This window comes from Coffea eugenioides, chromosome 7, assembly GCF_003713205.1.
Source record: "Coffea eugenioides isolate CCC68of chromosome 7, Ceug_1.0, whole genome shotgun sequence".
Lineage (NCBI taxonomy): Eukaryota > Viridiplantae > Streptophyta > Magnoliopsida > Gentianales > Rubiaceae > Coffea > Coffea eugenioides.
In genome coordinates, this window is record NC_040041.1 from 4952465 (window position 1) to 4972933 (window position 20469).

Here is a 20469-nt window from a genome sequence, read left to right on the forward strand (position 1 = left end):
CATGGAACAAGAGGAATTAATCATAGGGTTGCAGATATGTTTGACCGACAGATTTCTTATACATGCAATTTGATTATTGGGACAAGCAAAAGTATTTGTGAAAGAAGTGGATATGATAAGAATTGATAACTAACTACCAATCTTATTATATAATATGTTTAAGTGACCATGTTGATTAAATCTAACAAAGTTTGGACTTATAAGAACTTCTACATAGTTAGAGATTCACTGTAAACTTTTAAAAATACAAAGCCCTTTCAAGTAATTTTCGATGAAAAGATATGGGAAGAGTACACATTCATGCATGCATGCAAGCAATTTTGCATTAAGAATAGGCCTTGTACTTCTAATGTATATTTGTTATAGCAAATGGAAAAAAGTGAAAACTAAAACATCTCAAACATCCTTGTAGGGATTTACTAACAAATTAAGAAACATTTATATTCAAATCCCAACAAGAAAATCCCATTACAGAAGCAATCAAATTCACCCAAACCTAGATCCTACTGCTAATCTAATCTTTTGCACAGTGGAGCTTATAAGAGCATGAATTGTGGCCACCGAATCTGTGATTAGTTGGTCAGAAAATGTGTCGGGGCGCACCATTATTTGGAAAGCCACAGTGAGCAGTGAACTGTTCGATCCGATCATGCTAGAACTAGAAGAAGCTCCGGCTCTAGCTCCACCATCAACTCCGTCACTTGAGATGATAAAGCCCGATGGTAAAACATTTGTATCTGTGGTGTCTTGACCACTTATTGCAGAAGTAATGGTTGAAACTGGCACTGGAGCATAAATCAGATTAGCCCCTAACAAGTCGATGCTGCTTTCTTGAAGTATCAACATGTTTTCCTTGGGATTAGCGGCCTGCAACCATTATATATGAGTCAATATTAAAAGTGTTCATAGGTTTTAATATATGGAAAACTAATCAGATACTCAAAATGCTTATTGCCATATGATACAAGAAATTTGAAAAATAAAAAAACATCAAAATGTTTACCTGCATGAGGGAGATGGAGTTTCCAGGGTGAGTGCCCGTGGAGATGTGTGCAATTTCATGAACAGGATTTCCTTCGGACAGAACATTCCACTACAAATTATATGGAGGGAAAATTATCAATATATAGGTTAATTTTATTTATTTTTTATTAAAGACTAGAATCTCAAAACTTGTACTATAATTCTCTATGTAGACAAAATGCTATAGTGCATTCATCGTGCAAGTTTATGTGAAGGTTGCATTTGATCTAACAAAAAAAAAAAACTTCATGATTTCCAACTAAATTTAAAAAACGTTTGATTAATAGATGCTATGACTAACAAGAAAATTGGTGAATAGGGAATAAAACCTGGTCTCTTGCATGCTCATCTTTGAAGAAATCAAACAGATTCTCAAAGGAAGTTGGAAGCCGCAGGGACGCAGCAACACAAGCGATCATGTTATTGGGTTGGCCGGAAGTATCACTTCTATGAACAGAGACTCGAAACCCATTTCTGTTCAATTCTGACAGCTGAGGGAGATCTAATTTCTCTGGCATGCTTAATATGTGACAGAAGTTTTTGACCATCTTGTGAGAAAGTTTTGTCAGGCTTTTCCGACCTTCAGGTGCATCAATAACTGGATGAAATTAACAGCAAAGCAGAAAAGCTCAAGAAAGTTGGAATAAAATCTCAAAAATCAGTCTTTCTAAAAAATTTTAAATAGAAACTTGATTTGTGAGTACCTCCTTCAAGTTCATGTCCAGGAGAAGGTCTTGGTCCCATTGAAAATGCAAATCTCTCACACATCCTTTGCAAAGTAACAATCCATCTCTTGGCTCCATATGCTTGAGAATCACAAACCATATCCTTATAAAGAGGGTGAGTAAGAGATCTATCATCCACTTGAACATGTTCAACCCATGCCACCTACGGACAAGGATATAAATATCAGCTAGGTTGAATACGTATGTCTACTAGCAATTTCTTGGTTGATGCTATCTAAAACTTGATTAGGTACTGATTTATATTTTTTTTAGGTACTGACTCTATCATTTTTAGCACACAGTAAAAATACAGCACACAATATGCACGAATTAGATATTGTTAGAAAAATAATAAACAAATATATGAATTGTCATGTAAACTGATATTTGTTTATACTTGTTTCGATCAATCTGAAGTCTCAACTGAAACAGATGATGAAATGAGCACTGGAACTTACATTTGCTTTTCCATTGGGCATGTCTTGAATAAGGCAACCGGAAGGAAACATCCATGTTTGTGAAGAAGAAGCATCTTCTAGCTCCTTAAGGGAATCATAGGAAACATTTACGATCACCCACGTTGTTGAATCAAGTTGTCGGATATAACGAAGGAACGCCAACTCTCTGGGTGCAACAAGAGGTGAAAGAACGTGCAACTTTTCATGCATCTGCAATAACACATCCATAAAAATTAATCAGTTTTGTATTCCAATGGCTACTACTACGTGATCAAATTTTCATTAAGCAAAATTACAAAAGAATTATACCACAAATAGAGAACCACCCCTTTTTCCCGTGTCAAGCGCTTCAATTGTCCTAACTTTGGTGACAATTGTAGGAAAAAAGTCCATCCATTTTTCCTGTAACATGAATAAGACATTAAAAGATAAATGGAATACTTACGTGCTATTGAATCTAATAAAACTAAATCATAAGTCATATCTCATATTTGATGGATTAAGGGAAAAAAAGAAAAAAGGAGCAAGAGATATTAGAGTAAACCGGATCTTGAAATATATCAATCAAGTGCCTGGCAGTAATTGGCACAAGTCCTGAATCTCTTGATGATTCTATCCAAGAACTAGAGCTGTTGATATGGGATATTTTGGGATATAGCTTGTCATAAGTTTCCCGATGAATCAGATATCTCTCATTAGTTGGAGACTTAACCCATAAGGGCTCATTTCCTCGGAAAAGCTCTAACAATTCATCCATGGCATTAACAGCAGTTTCAACCATCACAGATTTTTCCATCTCTTGTATTTCAGAGAGCCTTTGAGGTAACAATGTGGTCATTGAAGTCCCTGGAATATTTTCACCTAAATATGATAGGGGACTAAAAGATGGTGGCAAATAAGATTCGAGTACTCCAGATCTTCTGGAAAAAGTGGATACCACACGGGATGCCCTTTCAAGCTGCAAATATACATAGCAAAACAAATAAATCAGTAGTAGTTAATTAGGAATTGTAAAAGGTAAATTAGATTTTGTTTAAGTTATATTTGAGAATTTCAAATAGATGAAGATAGATTAGAGTACCTCTTGTTTCAACCCAGCATTTTCAACTCGTAATCTTTCTAGATTTCTTTGCCTTGCTTCTTCTCCAGAAGATGCATCCTCACATTTTGGGCATACAAGATTCCTTAATGCTTCTCTCATAACAAGATTCTCATAATAGAATCTGTCATTTTCAACTCTAAGGGCATCGTTGTCAGCTCGTTCATTGTGGCTCTGGAAAAAAAAAAAAAAAAGAAGATCAAATCATAGTAGATGATTTTCAATGTCCCTAAATTTTTATTTGAAATCGTTTTTAGTTCCTATAGTTTGACCGCGCGTGCAACTCATGTGACAACCATCAAAGATATTATTATTGTTGCCAAAGGCAACATTATCCCAAAAAAAAAAAAAAAACAGTTCTCACCGTTTCCATTTTCCAATAGATTCTTATTTCTCTGTCTAAAATTGTCGAGCCCAACTCACCAACATCAAGATAATATATTCACCAAGTAAATATATATCATTAGTATTCTCAATTTCTTTTGAATGTGAAATGGGACAGGAACTCGAATAATGAGTCCTAACATTTGAACATGCAATATTAATTAGAAATGTGAGGGAGCTCTTAGATATTTTTAACCAAAAACATCAATTTTACTCATTAATTCAATTATGAAAGAAAAGTACAGAACTTGAAGAAACATATTTAAGCACAAGGACCTTCCAATAATCATCCAATGAATCTCATGCATTCGTCCCATTTTATAGAAAGAGAAGTAGTGCGACCAAAGAGCAGTTGATATCTTCCGTAAACTCCCAATATTGGATAAGAGCAAAGATTCAATGGTACAAACAAAAAAACAAAATAGTTTTTTTCTTCCGTATGAAACTACACTTTGATTCTTTATAGATTTGATTTCCAAAAAAAAAAAAAAGACACTACCTATGAGTTGTTGCCTACGTTATGCATAGACCCTTTACGAGAGAATGAAAGATATTGGAAATACGTGGTTTTCTCATTGATGATAGTGCTCTTGAATGGTTATCACATGAGTTGCACATGAAGAATGACACAAAAAAAAAGTAGCATTTTAAAAGAACTAAAAATATAAAAAAATAAAGAAATAATATACCTTTGTTTGGGTTCTTTTATTTTGGAACCAGAACTTGATTTGTCTAGGTTCAAGCCCTAGTTCTCTACTTAATTGTCTCCGTTGATTTTCATCTGGATGAGGACAGTCTTTGAAAAACCTACCAACCAAAACATCTTGTAAAGACGTAGGATTAGAAGAATAATATAAGTGCTACTTTCTTTTATTTTTTCAAAAACAAAATGAACTATATCTGTCGAAGATGTGTGCAAAAAAAAAATTACATGGGTCATCATAAATTTTAAATTTAATAAAAATCTATCATGCTTGCAAGAAAACATGGAGAAATAAAATGAACAGAAAAGAGTAAATACACAAATGTTTAGAAAGGATCTAGCATGTAAAATGTAAACTAAAACTTTTGAAAGTTTCATTGAAACGTATAAGATGGTAAATAATACTGTTATCTCTACATAAACTAACAATAGAAATAATAATTATCTTGTAAAAAGGATTTACCACTAAATTGGGTTTACATATAAATTCCAACATTTCAATAGAAGAAAAGAGAGAAAATAGTTATGTTTTGCATCATAAATCAAAATAATTAACACAAACTTTTTTATTTATGATGATTTACTAAAATCAAGTAATATTGATATTTCAAAGAAGATTAAGATGTGTTTTAGTGTATTTAAGTAGCTTTAAACAACGTTTTTGCAAATAATTATTAGTATTTCATGATCATCAAGATAATCCTTAGGAACTTCATATGCACAAATACTACGAGGGTGAGTAAGAGAAATTTCTATTCTTACTCTTCAAGTCGTTGGATTTGTTCAGCGGAGTGTCGATGATACTGTTTTCTCTCCCTCTCCCTTCTTGAGTTTGAAGAATCGTCATGTTCATCAGCTGATCCACTGCCCTCAGGTGCAAAATCCATTTCTGCCTTCACAGTAACAAAAAAAAAAAAAAGAGTGAAGGTATTGTAGTAAACAATATTGACTGGGACAACACGACTTACGCCTAACTAGTCTACTTTTTAGTACTTATATCGATATAGTAAAAGCATCATATTCACCACTAATCTTGAATGACATCACCTATGAAATTTTCACAAAATAAATACCATATACAAAAGAAAGAGGCATTCGAAAGAAGAAAGAAGTTCCTTCTACCTAGTATACTTTTGCTTCAAATTGGAGTTATGTTTCCTCGTTCTCTATGCACCAACAAATTTTGGATGGAGATGCAGAGCTTTTCTTATCCTTAATGCTAGCTGTGAATAGCATGGCCATGGGGTTTGCTTGTCTATGCTCATATAATAGCATGTGCTACTCCATATAAAGAAAGTCAGGTAGGCAATTTCCTACATAATCCAGAATCTAAAATGACCTAAAATAGTAGGAATCAAGATATTTGTCTTAAAGGAAATAAAAACTTTAACATGTATGACTAGACCAAGCATGGAAAAGTATCAAAATACATTGACCTTAGCCTTATTTGCACATTATCATGTTAATCATTTTTGTTTAACGCAGCGAGTTACCATTTTCGATGTCTATGAGCCAACTCAGGATACTTAATTTAAGGCGATCGATCAAGTAATTTTCATTAAACAATGAATTTAAGGTGATCGATCATGTAATTTTCATTAAATATTATTCAATAACGAATGCTTAATCAAGAAAATCACCTAATTATTGCTTAAAAATTTAATTAAACTTTTAATTAGCGTGTTGTGGAATTGAAAATTTTTCTAATTAAGAAGTATTGCGGAGAACTTCCAAATAATTGTTTTGTTTTTGTTTTGAGAACTTGATTAGCTCATTATTTTCTTTTCTTTTATTAACGGTTAATTTATTTTTGCATTACACTAACTTGTCATATATAATTTGTCTAAAACACTTATCCAAACGACATATAATCATTCCAATTAAGAATTGAAGGCCAAACTTATATTAAAATCTTGCAAGATTCAAGGGATCAAGCTAAATCTATTATTTTTCATACATTTAATCTCTATCTTGTTAAGAGATAACAACAATTATACTATTATTTCTATGCTAGGTCCTTAGAAATCCTAATGCCATGTTATCAGGTTCCACTTTTTAAAAATAATCTCAAATTTCTGACTATAGGATAGGAAAATATTTTTTCTATGCGAGGCATGTAGCAAAGATGTGTTTTTAAATAAATCTCAATAAACAATTACTGTGCTAAAATACTTTTTACATATACTTAATCGTGGATATCATCATTGCTTTTTCCTAGTAAATCACGTTCTCTTTGTTAGAACATAGTTAATCACTTTGTCTAGCAGAATTATCAATCCAAGATAATTATATATCGTAATTTAACTAATTCTCATATACAAGTAATCATTGCTGTTGTGGTTGATATAAATGTTTGCTAGAAGAAAATTACAAAGTCAATGTAACCATGATATGGCATGATAATAGGGCTTTCTAAAGTGATACTTCCTATTGCGAAAGAGAAGTACTATTGTTTCTAGATTGTTTATCTTCATCTACTAATGTACATAGTGTACATGCATGGTTATTATTGACATATTATCTCCATCAATCTCTTTTAAATACAACCAATAAATATTGTTAGTCTATGACCTAAATGTTGCAGTAGGAGAGATTAATTACTTTGTAGTTGATTTGATTTATGTTATCTTGAATGCAATATGTATTATAGTTATGATACTTGTATTATCAAAGGATTAAATCCTATAGGATACAACTTTGAGATTATAAGATCTAATCAAAACAAACCCTATAAGAATTAATGGTAAGATGAAATTACGATTCATCAAATTGTTATTAATTACTTATATAGTTCAAATTTTTTTTTGTAAAACGATATTAAATAAAAAAACATTAACTACGTGATTAATAGTGCCATCTAGCTTTATAAGAATATACCGCCAAAATTGCAAATCTGTGTTCAAAAACTAAGGGGGAAAATCGAATTTCATTGTGAGAAACCATGTTAACAACGTACAAACACTTAATTTTTGCTATTAAATTAAACAATTATAAGCACAGCTAGTTTTGGAAGACTACAGTAATGTTTACATACTTTTACTTTTTTACATGTACATTACAATCAACTTGCTTTGGAAATTAAAAAAAAAAAAAAAACTTGCTTTGGAAATATGTTTGCATCGCTAAAGGTCCATTACGTTCCAAAGTTAGATATAACCCTCGAGTATTTTTGCCTTCAAACTGCGAACATAGAGATATATAATTAACCACTTTCATAATAGTATGCATGCACATATCAATGAAGACAAATAAATGCTACCAACTTTTAAGAATCTCCATTCTGTAGTACGTCATTATTCCCAAAATTTTCAAGCAGGTACAATTAGACTTGTCATTAGCTATTCTTTGATATTTATACATTAATATAGATAAACCCTTCTTGGAACTTGCATTTCTAATCAAGCTTGACATGTTACAAATTAACCAACAAGTCATGAATTTGAGATTTTCCCCTACTCCACTATTAAAATGTCTATCCTCAACTATCAAAAAAGCTGTAAATTGTAAGAAGAATACATGCAATTTCCCCAAAATTTAAGATTCCGTGAATATTCTTAAATAATCATTTCTCTCATGAAATCCAAGACATACACACCAAAAACGTCAAAGTAATAATTCACTAAAGCATCAAGCAGTATGGAAAAATGATTAATATTGCAAATTTGATGGGTAAGAAACCTGTACTTCCTAATCACCAATGCATTTTTTTATTCTTTAGTGTTAAATTTGTTCATGAAATGTTTGAATACTAGGACTGGCGAATGGATGCTTGTCAGAAATGTTATAGCTAGGGCTGCAAACGAATCGAGCTGCTCGCGAGTCGAGTTCAAGCTGGCTCAAGTCGAAATCGAGCTCAAAATATTAAGCTCGTTAGCTCGCGAGCTCAAGTATATATATATATATTTTTTGTTTTAAGTATATATATATTTTTTATTTTTTATTTTAATAGTAAAATTACATATATATCCTTAATATTTTATTATTTATTAAAAAAATATTATTTTATTTATTTTTTAAAAAATAAAATAATTATTTTTTATTTTTTTCGAGCTCGGGCTCGAATCAAGTCGAGTCGAGCTCGAGCTTGAAAATTGTGAGCTCGTCGACTCGAGCTCGAGTTGAGTTTAATGAATTTAATCGAGACTCGCTCGATTAGGCCAAAACTCGACTCGTTCGTGCAGCCCTAGTTATAGCTAGAAATTGAATGCAATCAATTTTATGCATCAATTTTGTTTTAAAATACTGTATAATTTGCAATTGGTTAGCTAAAAGATTTATGGATTTTGAGGAGGGTCTTTTATTCAAAAGTTCCCCAACCCCATACTTTTAAATAGAGGTGTTCAAATTTCATAAAAAACCAAAGAACCGACCAATCCAATCTAGATTGGATTTAGATTCTGGCAAAACAAGAATTTAGTAAAATCAAAATATATTCAATTATAATGTTTGGTAAAACAGTTTGGGAACGGATATTAAAAATATATTATCAAATTATCAGTTATTGATCGAATCTTTGAAACTAATATATATATATATATATATATATATATATAAACACACAAACACATTACAAAATATTGGTAATGAGTAATTAATTAACTATTGACTACTAACTAGTGGTCCAGTGTAGTATTACTAGCTAAATGGATTGAATTTTGTTGAAAACATATATGGGATATTATTTTCGCACAATAATTTTTTATAGAAATTAAAATATTTTAACTTACAATTGACATTTTACATTTCGGATATTATCCGATCACCAATGTCCAATTTACCAAATTAAAGTTTGGACAATAATTGGATATTGGTTTTTTTTTTTTTCTTTTTCATATTCTTCCCACTTCCCTACTCCCTTCCTAAACCTTACCCCAAACCTGCAGACTAGGAGTCGAACTCTCAACTTGACAGGTGAGAGCATAGCTCCTGGCCAACAGTCCAGCGAGTTACTGGTTAATCAGTTATTGGTCTTAAAAACTCCTAACCTGACTGATAGGCGAGAGCATGGCGTCTTGACCAACAGCCCAACGAACTGTTGGTTAATTGGTTATTGGTCTTAAAAAATCAATTTTCCAATTCTCAAGATTTTTTTTTTTTTTTTTTACTGAATTATCAATTACCGGCCAATGAACATCCTTAGTTCTAAATACACAGTCGAAAAGAAAATCAATTCAAATACACGGTCTCCATTCTCTCTGGACCTTTTTGGCAGTTAAAGGCCAAACAAACCAAAAAAAAAGCCCAAAATGCTCCAAGATCTGATTGGCATTGCATTCGTAATTCCAAAAGCCCAAAGTTCAAATGGTGTAAATTTAAGATACAACTGAATATAAATGGGCCAAATTTAAGTCCTAGACCCAGCCCATCTACAACAACAAAAATGATATCGGATGAAATAAAGGAAAACGACAGAAACTCTGAATAAGCAATCTCTTCGTGTCAGACTGTCAGCTGCAAACCAGTTGAACGGTCCCATTTTGAAGTTTAGGGAATGAAGTGGGATTCTGCAGATAGTTTGAGGGGAACAAAGTGGAATATACCTTTTCTTTCCCCTGAACAATTAAAGTTCAATCTTCTACAGGTGAATTTTGCCTTGTAAAATACTATTCAAGAAATATATTTGATGGTTCTGGGCTTTATGGCTTTATAAATCTTTGTTGAAACTAGCTGGGTTGGGGTTATAGGAAGTGATGGCTCAGGCTCATTCGGGTTTGTGTATTCATGGGGAGTTTTTTCATGAGAAGGAGGAAGGAGTTAGGGAGCTCTGAAATGGAGGGAGATGGGGTATATGTCGGCTTATTTGGATTTTAACTACTGCCACGTTAGGCCAGCCATATCCTTCCTAGTGTATCGATTTCTTGTTAAAATTGTTGATTGTCAAAACTGAAAGAGTTTTCAATATATTGCGAATTGAATGATTTCTTGAAATATTTTGCAGTTGACATGTTTACGAATAATCGGAGGCAAGAAGAGCGGACTGGAAAATATGGAACTCCCCGGGTAAATTACCTTCAGGTATATCTCTGCTGTAAATTATTGCTATCAGAAATATTCAACTTTTCCCTGTTCAAAATGGTTGTGAATGCGAAAATGTAGTTGAGAGTTGTATTTCTTTTATCTGCCTTAATATTGATTGTTTGGGAACTTTCATTAGTGGCAGTTGATAGTTAGCATCCATTGTTTTCTTTGTTTGATTTAGGAATTGGTGAGTCAGTTTCAGAATGCTACTGATGAAGGTATGTTTTGTCCAATTCTTGTTTAAGCATATTTACTTGCTTCTTTCGGATAGCATTTATGAGGTTAAGGCATTTGATTAATAATTAGCCTTGACATTACTGACAAGGTTTATGAAGTAATGAAACTAATGGAACAAAAGATTATTCTGCAGTTTTTGTTGTAGATTGCTAATTAATAATTGATTTTGACATCATTTAGTACTAACAGGGTTACGAAGTAATGAAACCAATGGAACAAAAGATTATTCTGCAGTTTTTGTTGTAGATTGCTGATCAAATAAAATTCAAGTTTTTTTATTTGCTGACATGGAGCTGGTACTGGGATCCCTAGATTGCTTCTGCCATAGAATTTCTGTGACTGCTAAAAACATTGTTTCATCCATGGAATCTATACAGAATCAATTTCTTGCGGTAATGGTCATGTGACCGTAGACTAGAACCTTTTCTTTGGAGGGGAGACATGCATAGATGAAAAGGGTCTAGAGGCGAAGTTGTTGTATGAATGCCATATTGCCCTGGATTGGTTTGGATGAAGCAGCCTTAGCAAACAGGTTAAAGGTGGACGATCAGTTTTGAGCCAATGACCTCCTAGGTTGAAAACTCAGAATGAAGAATTCTTGACTTTGCCACAACCCTGATGGTGATAATGCTATCAGGGAGTATGAACTGATTCATGTTGATGAGGAATATGGGGAGCTTGTCTTATGGATAGGGTTTATATTAACTTACTCCAAGATAAGTGGGATGAAAGGATTGGTTAATTTCATGTTTTAGTCCTCATGCCTTCTCATACTGTTAACTAGGGACATGGTTTCTGTGGGAGTATCTGCACTTATGACGTATGATATCTATCAGCAATTGGTATTCTCTATCATGGAATAACGTGTCCAACTAATAATCCTACTCATCCTAATTCCAAATATAGCATTTGTGGTCTCAAAATTTTGTGTTATGTATCTATGAACATCTGTACCTAATTTTGGTCATTCCGTTTTAAGTTAACCTATGAAATCTTGTTATTCAGAGATAAAGGAGAGAATTGCTGCTAATCTAGCAAACTTTGCATATGACCCTTACAACTACACATTCTTGCGCCAGGTAGTTCTTGAACTTTTGAGTTATATACATTTTTCTTTCTGCCATGACAATGAATGTGCTTGCCCTGATATAAGCAGCTTAATGTTTTGGAACTTTTCCTCGACTGCATGACAGAGCCCAATGAGAGGCTTGTGGAGTTTGGTATTGGAGGAATCTGCAATGCCTGTGTTGGTAAATTGGACCTCTGGCCCTATTTTATTAGTCATTTAAGAAAAGAAGATGTCTATTATTTTTATATCTTCTAAGATTTTCTCAACTGGTTTTTATTGCCAAACAGTCACTTATGGTGTATAATGTAATTTGCTTTTCACTTGTAATCTAGATCCGTCAAATGCTGCAGTTGTAATTCAGTGTGGTGGAATCCCTCTTGTCATTCAATGTCTCTCTAGTCCTGTCCGAAACACGGTAATTAGTAGTATTTGTTTTCTGGCTTGTTCAGATCGTTGTTTGGATGCCCTTACCCTTTGACTATTGGAAGTTGACTTCAATCAGGGCTCAAGTTGCATATCCATACTGCATAATTTTTTGAAACTAGAAAAGGTTTACATCGCTTACTTCACTCAAAGTTCATTGACTATCATTCACTCTATTTATTGCTAAATATTACAGAGACAGCAGTGGAATAGAGATGAATCCTGTGGCAGTCACATGCTAAATATTCCAGTTCTGGAGCATCTTTTAACATTGGCATTGTAGTTTATGCTTGTATTTCATGGAAGCCACCTAATGCTATCTTCATCGTAATTACTAGATTGACAAACTAGTGTACTTGGTTGATTTTTGTTGACTTGTATTTCGTTAATATGCTATTTGAGCTGAATTTGGAATGCAAGGCCTCATGGATACTCCATGGATTACTGTTAGTCATGGCACATTGACCCTGCTATACTTTATTGCCAACCATTTATTTAGAAGAATTTGTTATTTGTAGTTATCCTGAAAGTCACTTCTGCCAGAAAGAGAAATGAATCTCTCAAGTGTCCTTTGAAAAACGGAAACTTGGTTATCATCTTGGTATAGTTGTGGGTATTGTGTTTACCAGCAGTATAATTTTGTGCAAGTGTCCGGATACTTACTAGTTACTGCAAACAAACCTCAATATGGCAGGTGAACTATGCTCTTGGGGCTCTGTATTATCTCTGCAGTGCATCAAACAAGGAAGAGATTTTGAAGCCAGAAGTAGTGGATATCATCAAAAGATATGCTTCAGCTGGTGCAGTTAGTGTGAGCTTTAGTAACATAGCCCAGGCTTTTCTCGATAAGCATGTCTCTGAGCTGAACCAAGCATAGGATTAGGAAGCCCAATGAGACTGTGGCATGTAGAAATTGTATTTATCATGTGTTCATCTTCTATTCTAATTTCTTTTGCGACTTAAAACATCCCTATCTATATGCATAAAATTGTTTTTACCGTGTTTCTCTTGTGGTTTTTTTTTTTTTCAACTTCAGAATCAGTAGTAGTACTTCAAGATCAAAAGCCTACGACTTTCTTCCAATGTATACAATGTGGTCCATCATCTTAAGTTCCCTACGCTAATAATGGTCAGAAACTGTGTACTTGAGTCTGTTCATAATTGAGGTAGTGGATATCCAAAGCAGGAGAGAGAGTAGTTTCAATTGTTTGGAATGATTAGATGCATCAAATGGATGGGATGGAACCCGTCCGATCTTTTCTCATTCCTGTGTGTTCATTGTCAAATAAGGATGCGCACATTGGTTGCAGTCCTGAAGAGTAAAGAGGGACGGACCCCATATGCTAAATGCTATGCTCTTTAGAAGTTTGGAATAATCATTGGACACATAACCTTCCCCAGTGGCCACTCCACATTGGACATCAATGGAATAATCATCTGCCGGTGACAGTGATGTGGGGGAGCATAATTGAGTGTAGGGACCTTGAAAGAAAGTGTGGGGTTGGTGAGAGTAGTTTAATCAAAATTTATGTTCACTTTAGATTCGTGCATTTTTAGAGGAGGATTTGCAAAGTGCATTTTTAGAGGCTTTGAATCCGACATTTGTTTCTTGTGATCAATTTACAGTCACAGGTCCTATCCTTGCAAATCCTCCTCCCGGAAAATTCATATAAATGGAGGGCTCAAGGCCATTTTCAGGGGAAAAAAGTGTCGTTATTCCATAAGAGAAGGAAAGTGTTAACAATAAAATCACCATCCTTTAATTTTGAGACAGAAGTTCCCAAGTAAAAAGTTCACTGTCCACCAAAGAATATGTCATTTTTTTTATTTTTATTTTTATGTTTTTTGTATCCTGTGCCATGTCAGGATTGTTAGTTTTGTGAAATAAATTTTTAAGAATCTTTTTGAAATAAGGTCTTAACGCATTTTTAAGTTACATGCATTATATCCTTAACCAATACAATGTCTTTTTTTTTTTCAATAAAAACTCTAAAAATTTTCAAAAACAATCTAGAAGAGTAGTGGCACAATCTTAATAAAAATTTTAAAAAGTCACAAATACCAAGTAGAGTAATCCACTGATCTTCACCTCCAAGTAACATGCATGTTTTAAAGTTTTCCATTGGGGATTTCTTGAATGTTAAGAGGAAAAAGGTTTCTTTTTTCATTTTTTGGGTTATTTTTTACTTTGTAATTATAGATTGGATTGAACTATTAGAGTTGGCTCAATGACCAGCAGAAGATTTTTAGAGAAACTCTTAGACTATATGTTCGAATTTTGAACCTAATAGTTACCATTAAATCGTGAAACTTATAATTGGCAAGGATCAAAGTAAAAAAAGTTTAAAAAAAAAAAGAAAAAAAGCTATAGATTGGACTGTTTGGTTCATTCAATTCAATGCTGGGTACTGTCAACTGTGATGGTCGATGGTAGTGTCGTGACGTGACCAACCGCTCCCCTCGCTCGCCCACCAATAAAATTTTAAGACAGCACTTAAATTGGAGCTGATTTTCCTTTCCTTTTCCCACCCCTCTTCGGCTCATATTCATTTCTCCAACTCAGGGTCCCGGATTTCTCGCCGGCGGAGATTTTCTCGCTAATCTCCGCTTCCCCCGTTCCTTGCGACTCAAACCCATCTTATATATCTAGCTCTTTCATCAGATAAGCTCGCAAGAACAAAACAAAGAAAATGGCGTTCGAGAAGATCAAGGTTGCCAACCCCATCGTCGAGATGGACGGTTAGATATTTTCCCACCCCTTTCTTTTGATCTGTTTCCTTTTCTATATAGTTAAATGATTGTCATGCAGATCTGAGTTGCTGTTGATTCTTGCTATATGGGTTGACTTTTGGATCCTAGAGTGCCAATGGGTCGTGCATATGAAGCGAAAAATTAACAAAAAACTCTGATGTTTACGAGGTTTAAGTGATTAGTACAAAATCCTAGTATTGATTTTAATGAAAGTTGGTGGGCCCTTTTTTGGCTTTTATTGGAGATGTTTGTTAGCATTTTGAAAGATGATATTTTTAACTGTTGTACCTGCATTGAAAAATCTTGATCCAGCTTCCATTTTTTGTTTTTTGGTTTTGTTTTGGCAATTTTGTTTGCTGGTGTTGGTATTCATTAAACTTTATCTGTTCAAAATATTTGAAATTTTTTTTATTGATCAGTGTATGTCAGCGTCTCGATTCAGATGTTAGTATGTCAAAATTGTAGCTAAATGTTTGTCAACAACAGATACAAGCAGATAGTCTGGGCATTCTTGTTCTGGCTTGTGATGCAGTAAACTAACCAGAAAAAAAGGTTCCAATGGAGTTTTAAGGTGTATAGTAGTGGTTTACTAGATAAGCATTTAGGAAAGAGATATAATCTGCCCAGACATTGGAGAAAAAATTGTGGAACTGTTACACTGAGGTTCAGTCTTGTTGCTGGCTGATCGGAAATGGCATATGACTTACACTGGTTAATACATCAAATGAGCTGCTATACATACAATACTAGATTGAATCTAAATAAGCCAAACTTAAAATTTAATTATGATGTTTTAGTCAATGTTCTGCAGGTTTTCTTTGTCATTAATGAGAATGTGCCTTTCACTGTATTATCTTCTTCTTTACGTAATGCAGGAGATGAAATGACCAGAGTCATTTGGAAAGCAATCAAGGATAAGGTAACAAGTTTGCATTTCCAGTGCTTATCTTGTTGGACTTCCTAGTTTATGTTGTTATATGTATGTTTAATTGCCAAGAATGTTAGTAACAAGGAAGTATGCTTGTGCTGCAGCTCATTCTCCCTTTCCTGGAGTTGGATATTAAGTATTTTGACCTTGGACTTCCTCACCGTGATGCCACTGATGATAAAGTTACAGTTGAAAGTGCAGAAGCTACTCTGAAGTATGACTTCATGTTACTTATGCTTTAGTTTCAAATTGTCGGACCGTTATGTCTCTATGTTCGGGACCCAGTAATTTCAGTTTGCATGCCACAATGTTTTTATGTGGTTCTTATTTACATGTCATTTTCCTTTTCTTGGTTATATTTGCTTGAAATATCTCCTGTTGCTTGCGTTCTTTGGCCTTACATTTTGTTGATGTGATTTAATTGTAGGTACAATGTGGCAATCAAGTGCGCAACCATCACACCTGGTATGAATAGTCACATGAGACCTGAAACCCTTAATTATGCATTTTGTTATATATGAGGTTCACGAACATTTATTCTTCAGAGTGCAGTATGATTGCTTTACATGCTTAATAATATTCACATTCTGTATCTAACAATCACAAACACAGATGAAGCTCGTGTGAAGGAGTTTGGTTTGAAGGCTATGTGGAAGAGCCCAAATGGCACAATCAGGAATATTTTGAATGGTCAGTGAACATGAATCCTCCCTCATGCTTTTAGTTTTATTTGTTATTATTTTTTTATAGTTTCTTCATGCGAATGCATTAATCTTCAATGCCCATCAATTTACTCTCACTGCAGGCACGGTCTTTAGAGAGCCAATTCTCTGCAAAAATATTCCCCGGCTTGTTCCAGGTAATGAACTTCATGCAGTTAAAACAATTATACTCGAAACATAAATCATGAAATGGAGTAATTTTGGTTACTTGCTATCAGGATGGAACAAGCCAATATGCATTGGAAGGCATGCATTTGGAGATCAATACAGAGCAACCGATACTGTGATCAAAGGAGCTGGAAAGCTTAAATTGGTGTTTGGTAATTCCTCACTATCCATCTTTCATTACCTATTAAGCACCTTAACCAAACCTCTTTGACTTGTGAATTCTGATTTGGTTATCAACAAAGAAGTTCATTTTGGTATCTATTTTACTTATAACATACTTTTCCCCTATTCTTTTTCTGGCTTCTTAATGCCTAATATCAATATGCAGTACCAGAAGGAGCCGATGAAAAGACTGAGCTAGAAGTATTCAACTTTACTGGTGCAGGTGGAGTAGCTCTATCCATGTACAACACAGATGAGGTATGGCTTTCAAAATTGGGGTCTTATGGTTAATTTTTGATGATTCTCTTTGTGGCTCATTTATAGCCCTTTTTTGTTGTTTGTTGGAATTGCAGTCTATCCATGCTTTTGCTGATGCCTCAATGAACATTGCACACCAGAAAAAATGGCCACTTTATCTTAGCACAAAAAATACCATTCTCAAAAAATATGATGGAAGGTATGCTGCACTTCCATGTTAGGAACTTGTTTATTGATCTAAACAATTGCTTGAGTACTCTTGTCAAATATTTTATGTTTAATTCCTATAATTTGTCTGTTTCCAATTTTATGCTTTTCACGTGTTTATCTGAGCCTTCTCTTGTTGTTTTCTCCCGTCATTTAATTTCTGCCTTCTCTTTGTCTTCTCCAATTTCGTTTTTCAGCCTGTATTTGTGCTTTCCTTTTTGCTTTTCTCCTGTCATTTAATTCCTGCCTTCTTTTTGTGTCTGTCAATTTTGTTTTGTTATGTAATCTTATCTTCTTTATCATTTGTTGCTCCTTAAAAGGTTCAAAGACATATTCCAAGAAGTATATGAAGCCAACTGGAAATCAAAGTTCGAGGCTGCTGGAATATGGTGGGCTACTTATCTGCCTTTTTTTTTGTGTTGGGGGGGGGGATGCTGCTTCCTTCCATGTCTTGTGAATTTTCCCACTTAACTGCATAATACATGTAACAGGTATGAACACCGTCTTATTGATGATATGGTTGCATATGCTCTAAAGAGTGAAGGAGGTTATGTGTGGGCTTGCAAGAATTATGACGGGGATGTTCAGAGTGATTTCCTAGCACAAGGTATGCAAGTTGTATTACTGATGTCTACACATTCTGATTGTGTTCTTGGAACAGGAGTTGCTTATTAAAGCCTCTTTTGCTTATGGAGAAATAAAAGTCCTGTGTCATGTAAATGTTCAATTTTTGCACAAACTTAAGTTTTCGGCTTCTTTTCAGGGTTTGGATCTCTTGGGTTGATGACATCTGTCCTGGTATATTTCTTTTCAGTGTTTACTTCCATCATGATATCTTTTATATTTTTGCTTCCTTTATTTGCTCAACTGAAGGCTTGTATTATTGGATGAATTTTGATATGACTATTTACTTAGTTTTGTCTTTACATTCATCTGCGTGCCTGTGTCAATGGGTTTGGTGTGATTTAGGTATGTCCTGATGGAAAGACCATAGAAGCTGAAGCAGCCCATGGAACTGTTACACGGCATTACAGGGTTCACCAGAAAGGAGGTGAAACAAGCACAAACAGCATTGCCTCGATCTTTGCTTGGACACGAGGACTCGCACACAGGTATGGTAGTGTTAATTTACTTTTTTTGGCTCTTTATCTCATCATGACCATCTCATGGCAGACAATTGTTTTAGTTTACTCACAAATGAGAATGATGATGAACGTATTTCTTTTCTTACTTTTTTACAGGGCAAAGTTGGATGACAACCCTAAACTGTTGGACTTCACTGAGAAACTGGAGGCAGCATGCATTGGTACTGTTGAGTCAGGAAAAATGACCAAGGATCTTGCACTTATCATCCATGGACCTAAGTGAGCAGCTTACCTAGTACTGTTTATTTATGTACTTTTCTTCAGACTTGTCAATAGGGAGGATTAGAGAAGACCATCTGTTTAGTACTGCTACTGCTGTAACATGTTTTCCTTTATGGTGTAGGTTAAGCAGAGAACGGTATTTGAATACTGAAGAGTTTATTGATGCTGTGGCTGATGATCTGAGAGCAAGACTCTCCTGCAAAGCGTAAGTGTATGTCTCCTACAAATTTAATCCTGAGATCCCCCCCCCCTCCCCCTTTCCCCTTTTTTTCTAATATTTATTTGGTGAGTGTTCTGTTTGTCATTTGTGCTAGTGTTTTCTTTTTCTCATAAACCTGGAAAATTATTTTTTTAGATAATGAAGTTTGTGTACAATTCAGAGGCCAAGCCTCTTGTTTCCTTTGTGACCTTTTCATCAAGATCTAGTTGCTGTTCTTATTTGTTCCCAGAATTTTTTATTCTTAGTTTAGTTCTTTGCTTGTTTCTTCGTACAAAATTTAGTGATTGAACATGTAACAGGAGCTCTTGTTCTTTTTGCTGTTGCATTCTTACCAGGTCTCTGTAGGCAGGTTGATGGATCTGCTTCTCTCTGTTCTGGATTTTGCTAAGAACAAATAAAAAAAGGGAATGAGAGGAGGCTGTTGGGATGGTGGTCGCCTGAATTTGCTCACTCAGTGAGATGTATTCTGGTTGTCAGTTTAACATTATTTCCCTAAGCTAAATGCTTTGGACATTTCAAATGTTTCTTGGAGCTCGATTTCTCATTACGCATCTATAATAACCTTAATTTATGCCATGTCTTTCTTTTACTCTTTAGCCATTTCATCATTTATGAAGATTGTGAATGCGGGGGAAAAAAAATTGGTGTAGGAATATGTTTGAAGTAAATAAGCTTTGTCATCTAGCATAAGTAATCCTGACAGAATCGGATCTTTCTGCCCTGTTTTTGGCTTTGAATGGCTAAACTCGTTTATGGGAAGGGGCACTCCTGAGGACGGGGGCACAGTGCTAAAATTTCGATGCCGCATGCATGCATGTTCCATGAGATTTTTGAGATGTTGCCCGAAAAATGTTTGAAAATCTGATGCGTTATTCCTCCTTCACTGCCCACAGAAATTATTTTCACATCCATTGAGAGAATTGACTCTTTTGAGTATCTTATGTAACAGCCCTTTTTGTGTCTTCGGATCAATTTGTTATGCGAAATACTAATCTCCAAATGTTAATCGAACTCGGGACTGGTATTAATTTAGGAATTTTGCTTCCCAAAATAACTTTTTCGGGGACCACAAAATTTTAAGAAAAGGAAAGGAACAGAGAGAATTTTTCCTGAAACAAATCTTGAATTTCACAAATCTTGACCGCAAGCCCTTGTCAATGTTCTTGAATCTCTCTAATTGCCTTCTTTCCAAGTTATGTATGTGAAAAATGCCTTTAGACCCTAACAAGTGTGAGTGCTGACATACAAGTCTTTGCAAGTAGATCTCGTTTCGCAGGGGGCCAACTATTCAATGATATGTGATTAAATCCTCGTCCGCCATGCCATGTTTGCATCAAGGAGGCAACTCCGTAGTCGAATGCTTTTGTTTTGTTTTGTTTTGCTGTATGGTTCCATTGCTGAAGTAGAATGCAGTAATAACTAAAGACAGACCTGATGGTCGGCATTTCACTTTGATAACTCCAAACCCTGATGTTGAAAATTAATTCATTAAGAGTTTTTTGAATTTAATATATTTATTTCACAGCAGAAAGAAATGCCTTAAGAAC

The 20469-nt window shown here is 34.5% G+C and overlaps 3 protein-coding genes across 5 annotated transcripts; 2 read left to right on the plus strand and 1 right to left on the minus strand.

The window, feature by feature from the left end:
- Window positions 1–486: 486 nt before the first annotated feature.
- On the minus strand, window positions 487–5279 carry LOC113776708 (homeobox-leucine zipper protein HDG11-like). Its single transcript, XM_027321773.1, has 10 exons — window positions 5155–5279; window positions 4379–4496; window positions 3288–3479; window positions 2751–3164; window positions 2516–2608; window positions 2207–2416; window positions 1728–1911; window positions 1353–1621; window positions 1004–1093; window positions 487–867 (listed from the first exon to the last, which is right to left on the minus strand). The coding sequence occupies exons 1-10, from the start codon at window positions 5277–5279 to the stop codon at window positions 487–489; spliced, it is 2076 nt and encodes a 691-aa protein (XP_027177574.1).
- Window positions 5280–9849: 4570 nt separating this feature from the next.
- On the plus strand, window positions 9850–13144 carry LOC113776704 (armadillo repeat-containing protein 7). Of its 2 annotated transcripts, none has more exons than XM_027321767.1 (7): window positions 9850–9973; window positions 10331–10407; window positions 10592–10628; window positions 11653–11726; window positions 11804–11897; window positions 12049–12131; window positions 12336–12660. In XM_027321767.1, exons 2-7 carry the CDS (start codon window positions 10336–10338, stop codon window positions 12420–12422), a joined length of 447 nt encoding a protein of 148 aa, XP_027177568.1. In that variant the 5' UTR covers window positions 9850–9973; window positions 10331–10335; the 3' UTR covers window positions 12423–12660. The 2 variants fall into 2 exon arrangements, with proteins under 2 accessions (XP_027177568.1, XP_027177567.1); XM_027321766.1 differs by lacking the exon at window positions 12336–12660 and adding an exon at window positions 12834–13144 and having other exon boundaries at window positions 9852–9973.
- Window positions 13145–14628: 1484 nt separating this feature from the next.
- Window positions 14629–19511, plus strand: LOC113777668 (isocitrate dehydrogenase [NADP]). Of its 2 annotated transcripts, none has more exons than XM_027322827.1 (16): window positions 14629–14878; window positions 15766–15809; window positions 15923–16032; window positions 16246–16283; window positions 16431–16508; window positions 16624–16677; window positions 16759–16860; window positions 17037–17128; window positions 17224–17327; window positions 17656–17724; window positions 17827–17942; window positions 18099–18133; window positions 18305–18447; window positions 18577–18699; window positions 18824–18907; window positions 19258–19511. In XM_027322827.1, the coding sequence occupies exons 1-16, from the start codon at window positions 14830–14832 to the stop codon at window positions 19265–19267; spliced, it is 1251 nt and encodes a 416-aa protein (XP_027178628.1). In that variant the 5' UTR covers window positions 14629–14829; the 3' UTR covers window positions 19268–19511. The 2 variants fall into 2 exon arrangements, with proteins under 2 accessions (XP_027178628.1, XP_027178629.1); XM_027322828.1 differs by having other exon boundaries at window positions 14631–14878; window positions 18824–18913.
- The last annotated feature ends 958 nt before the right edge of the window (window positions 19512–20469 follow it).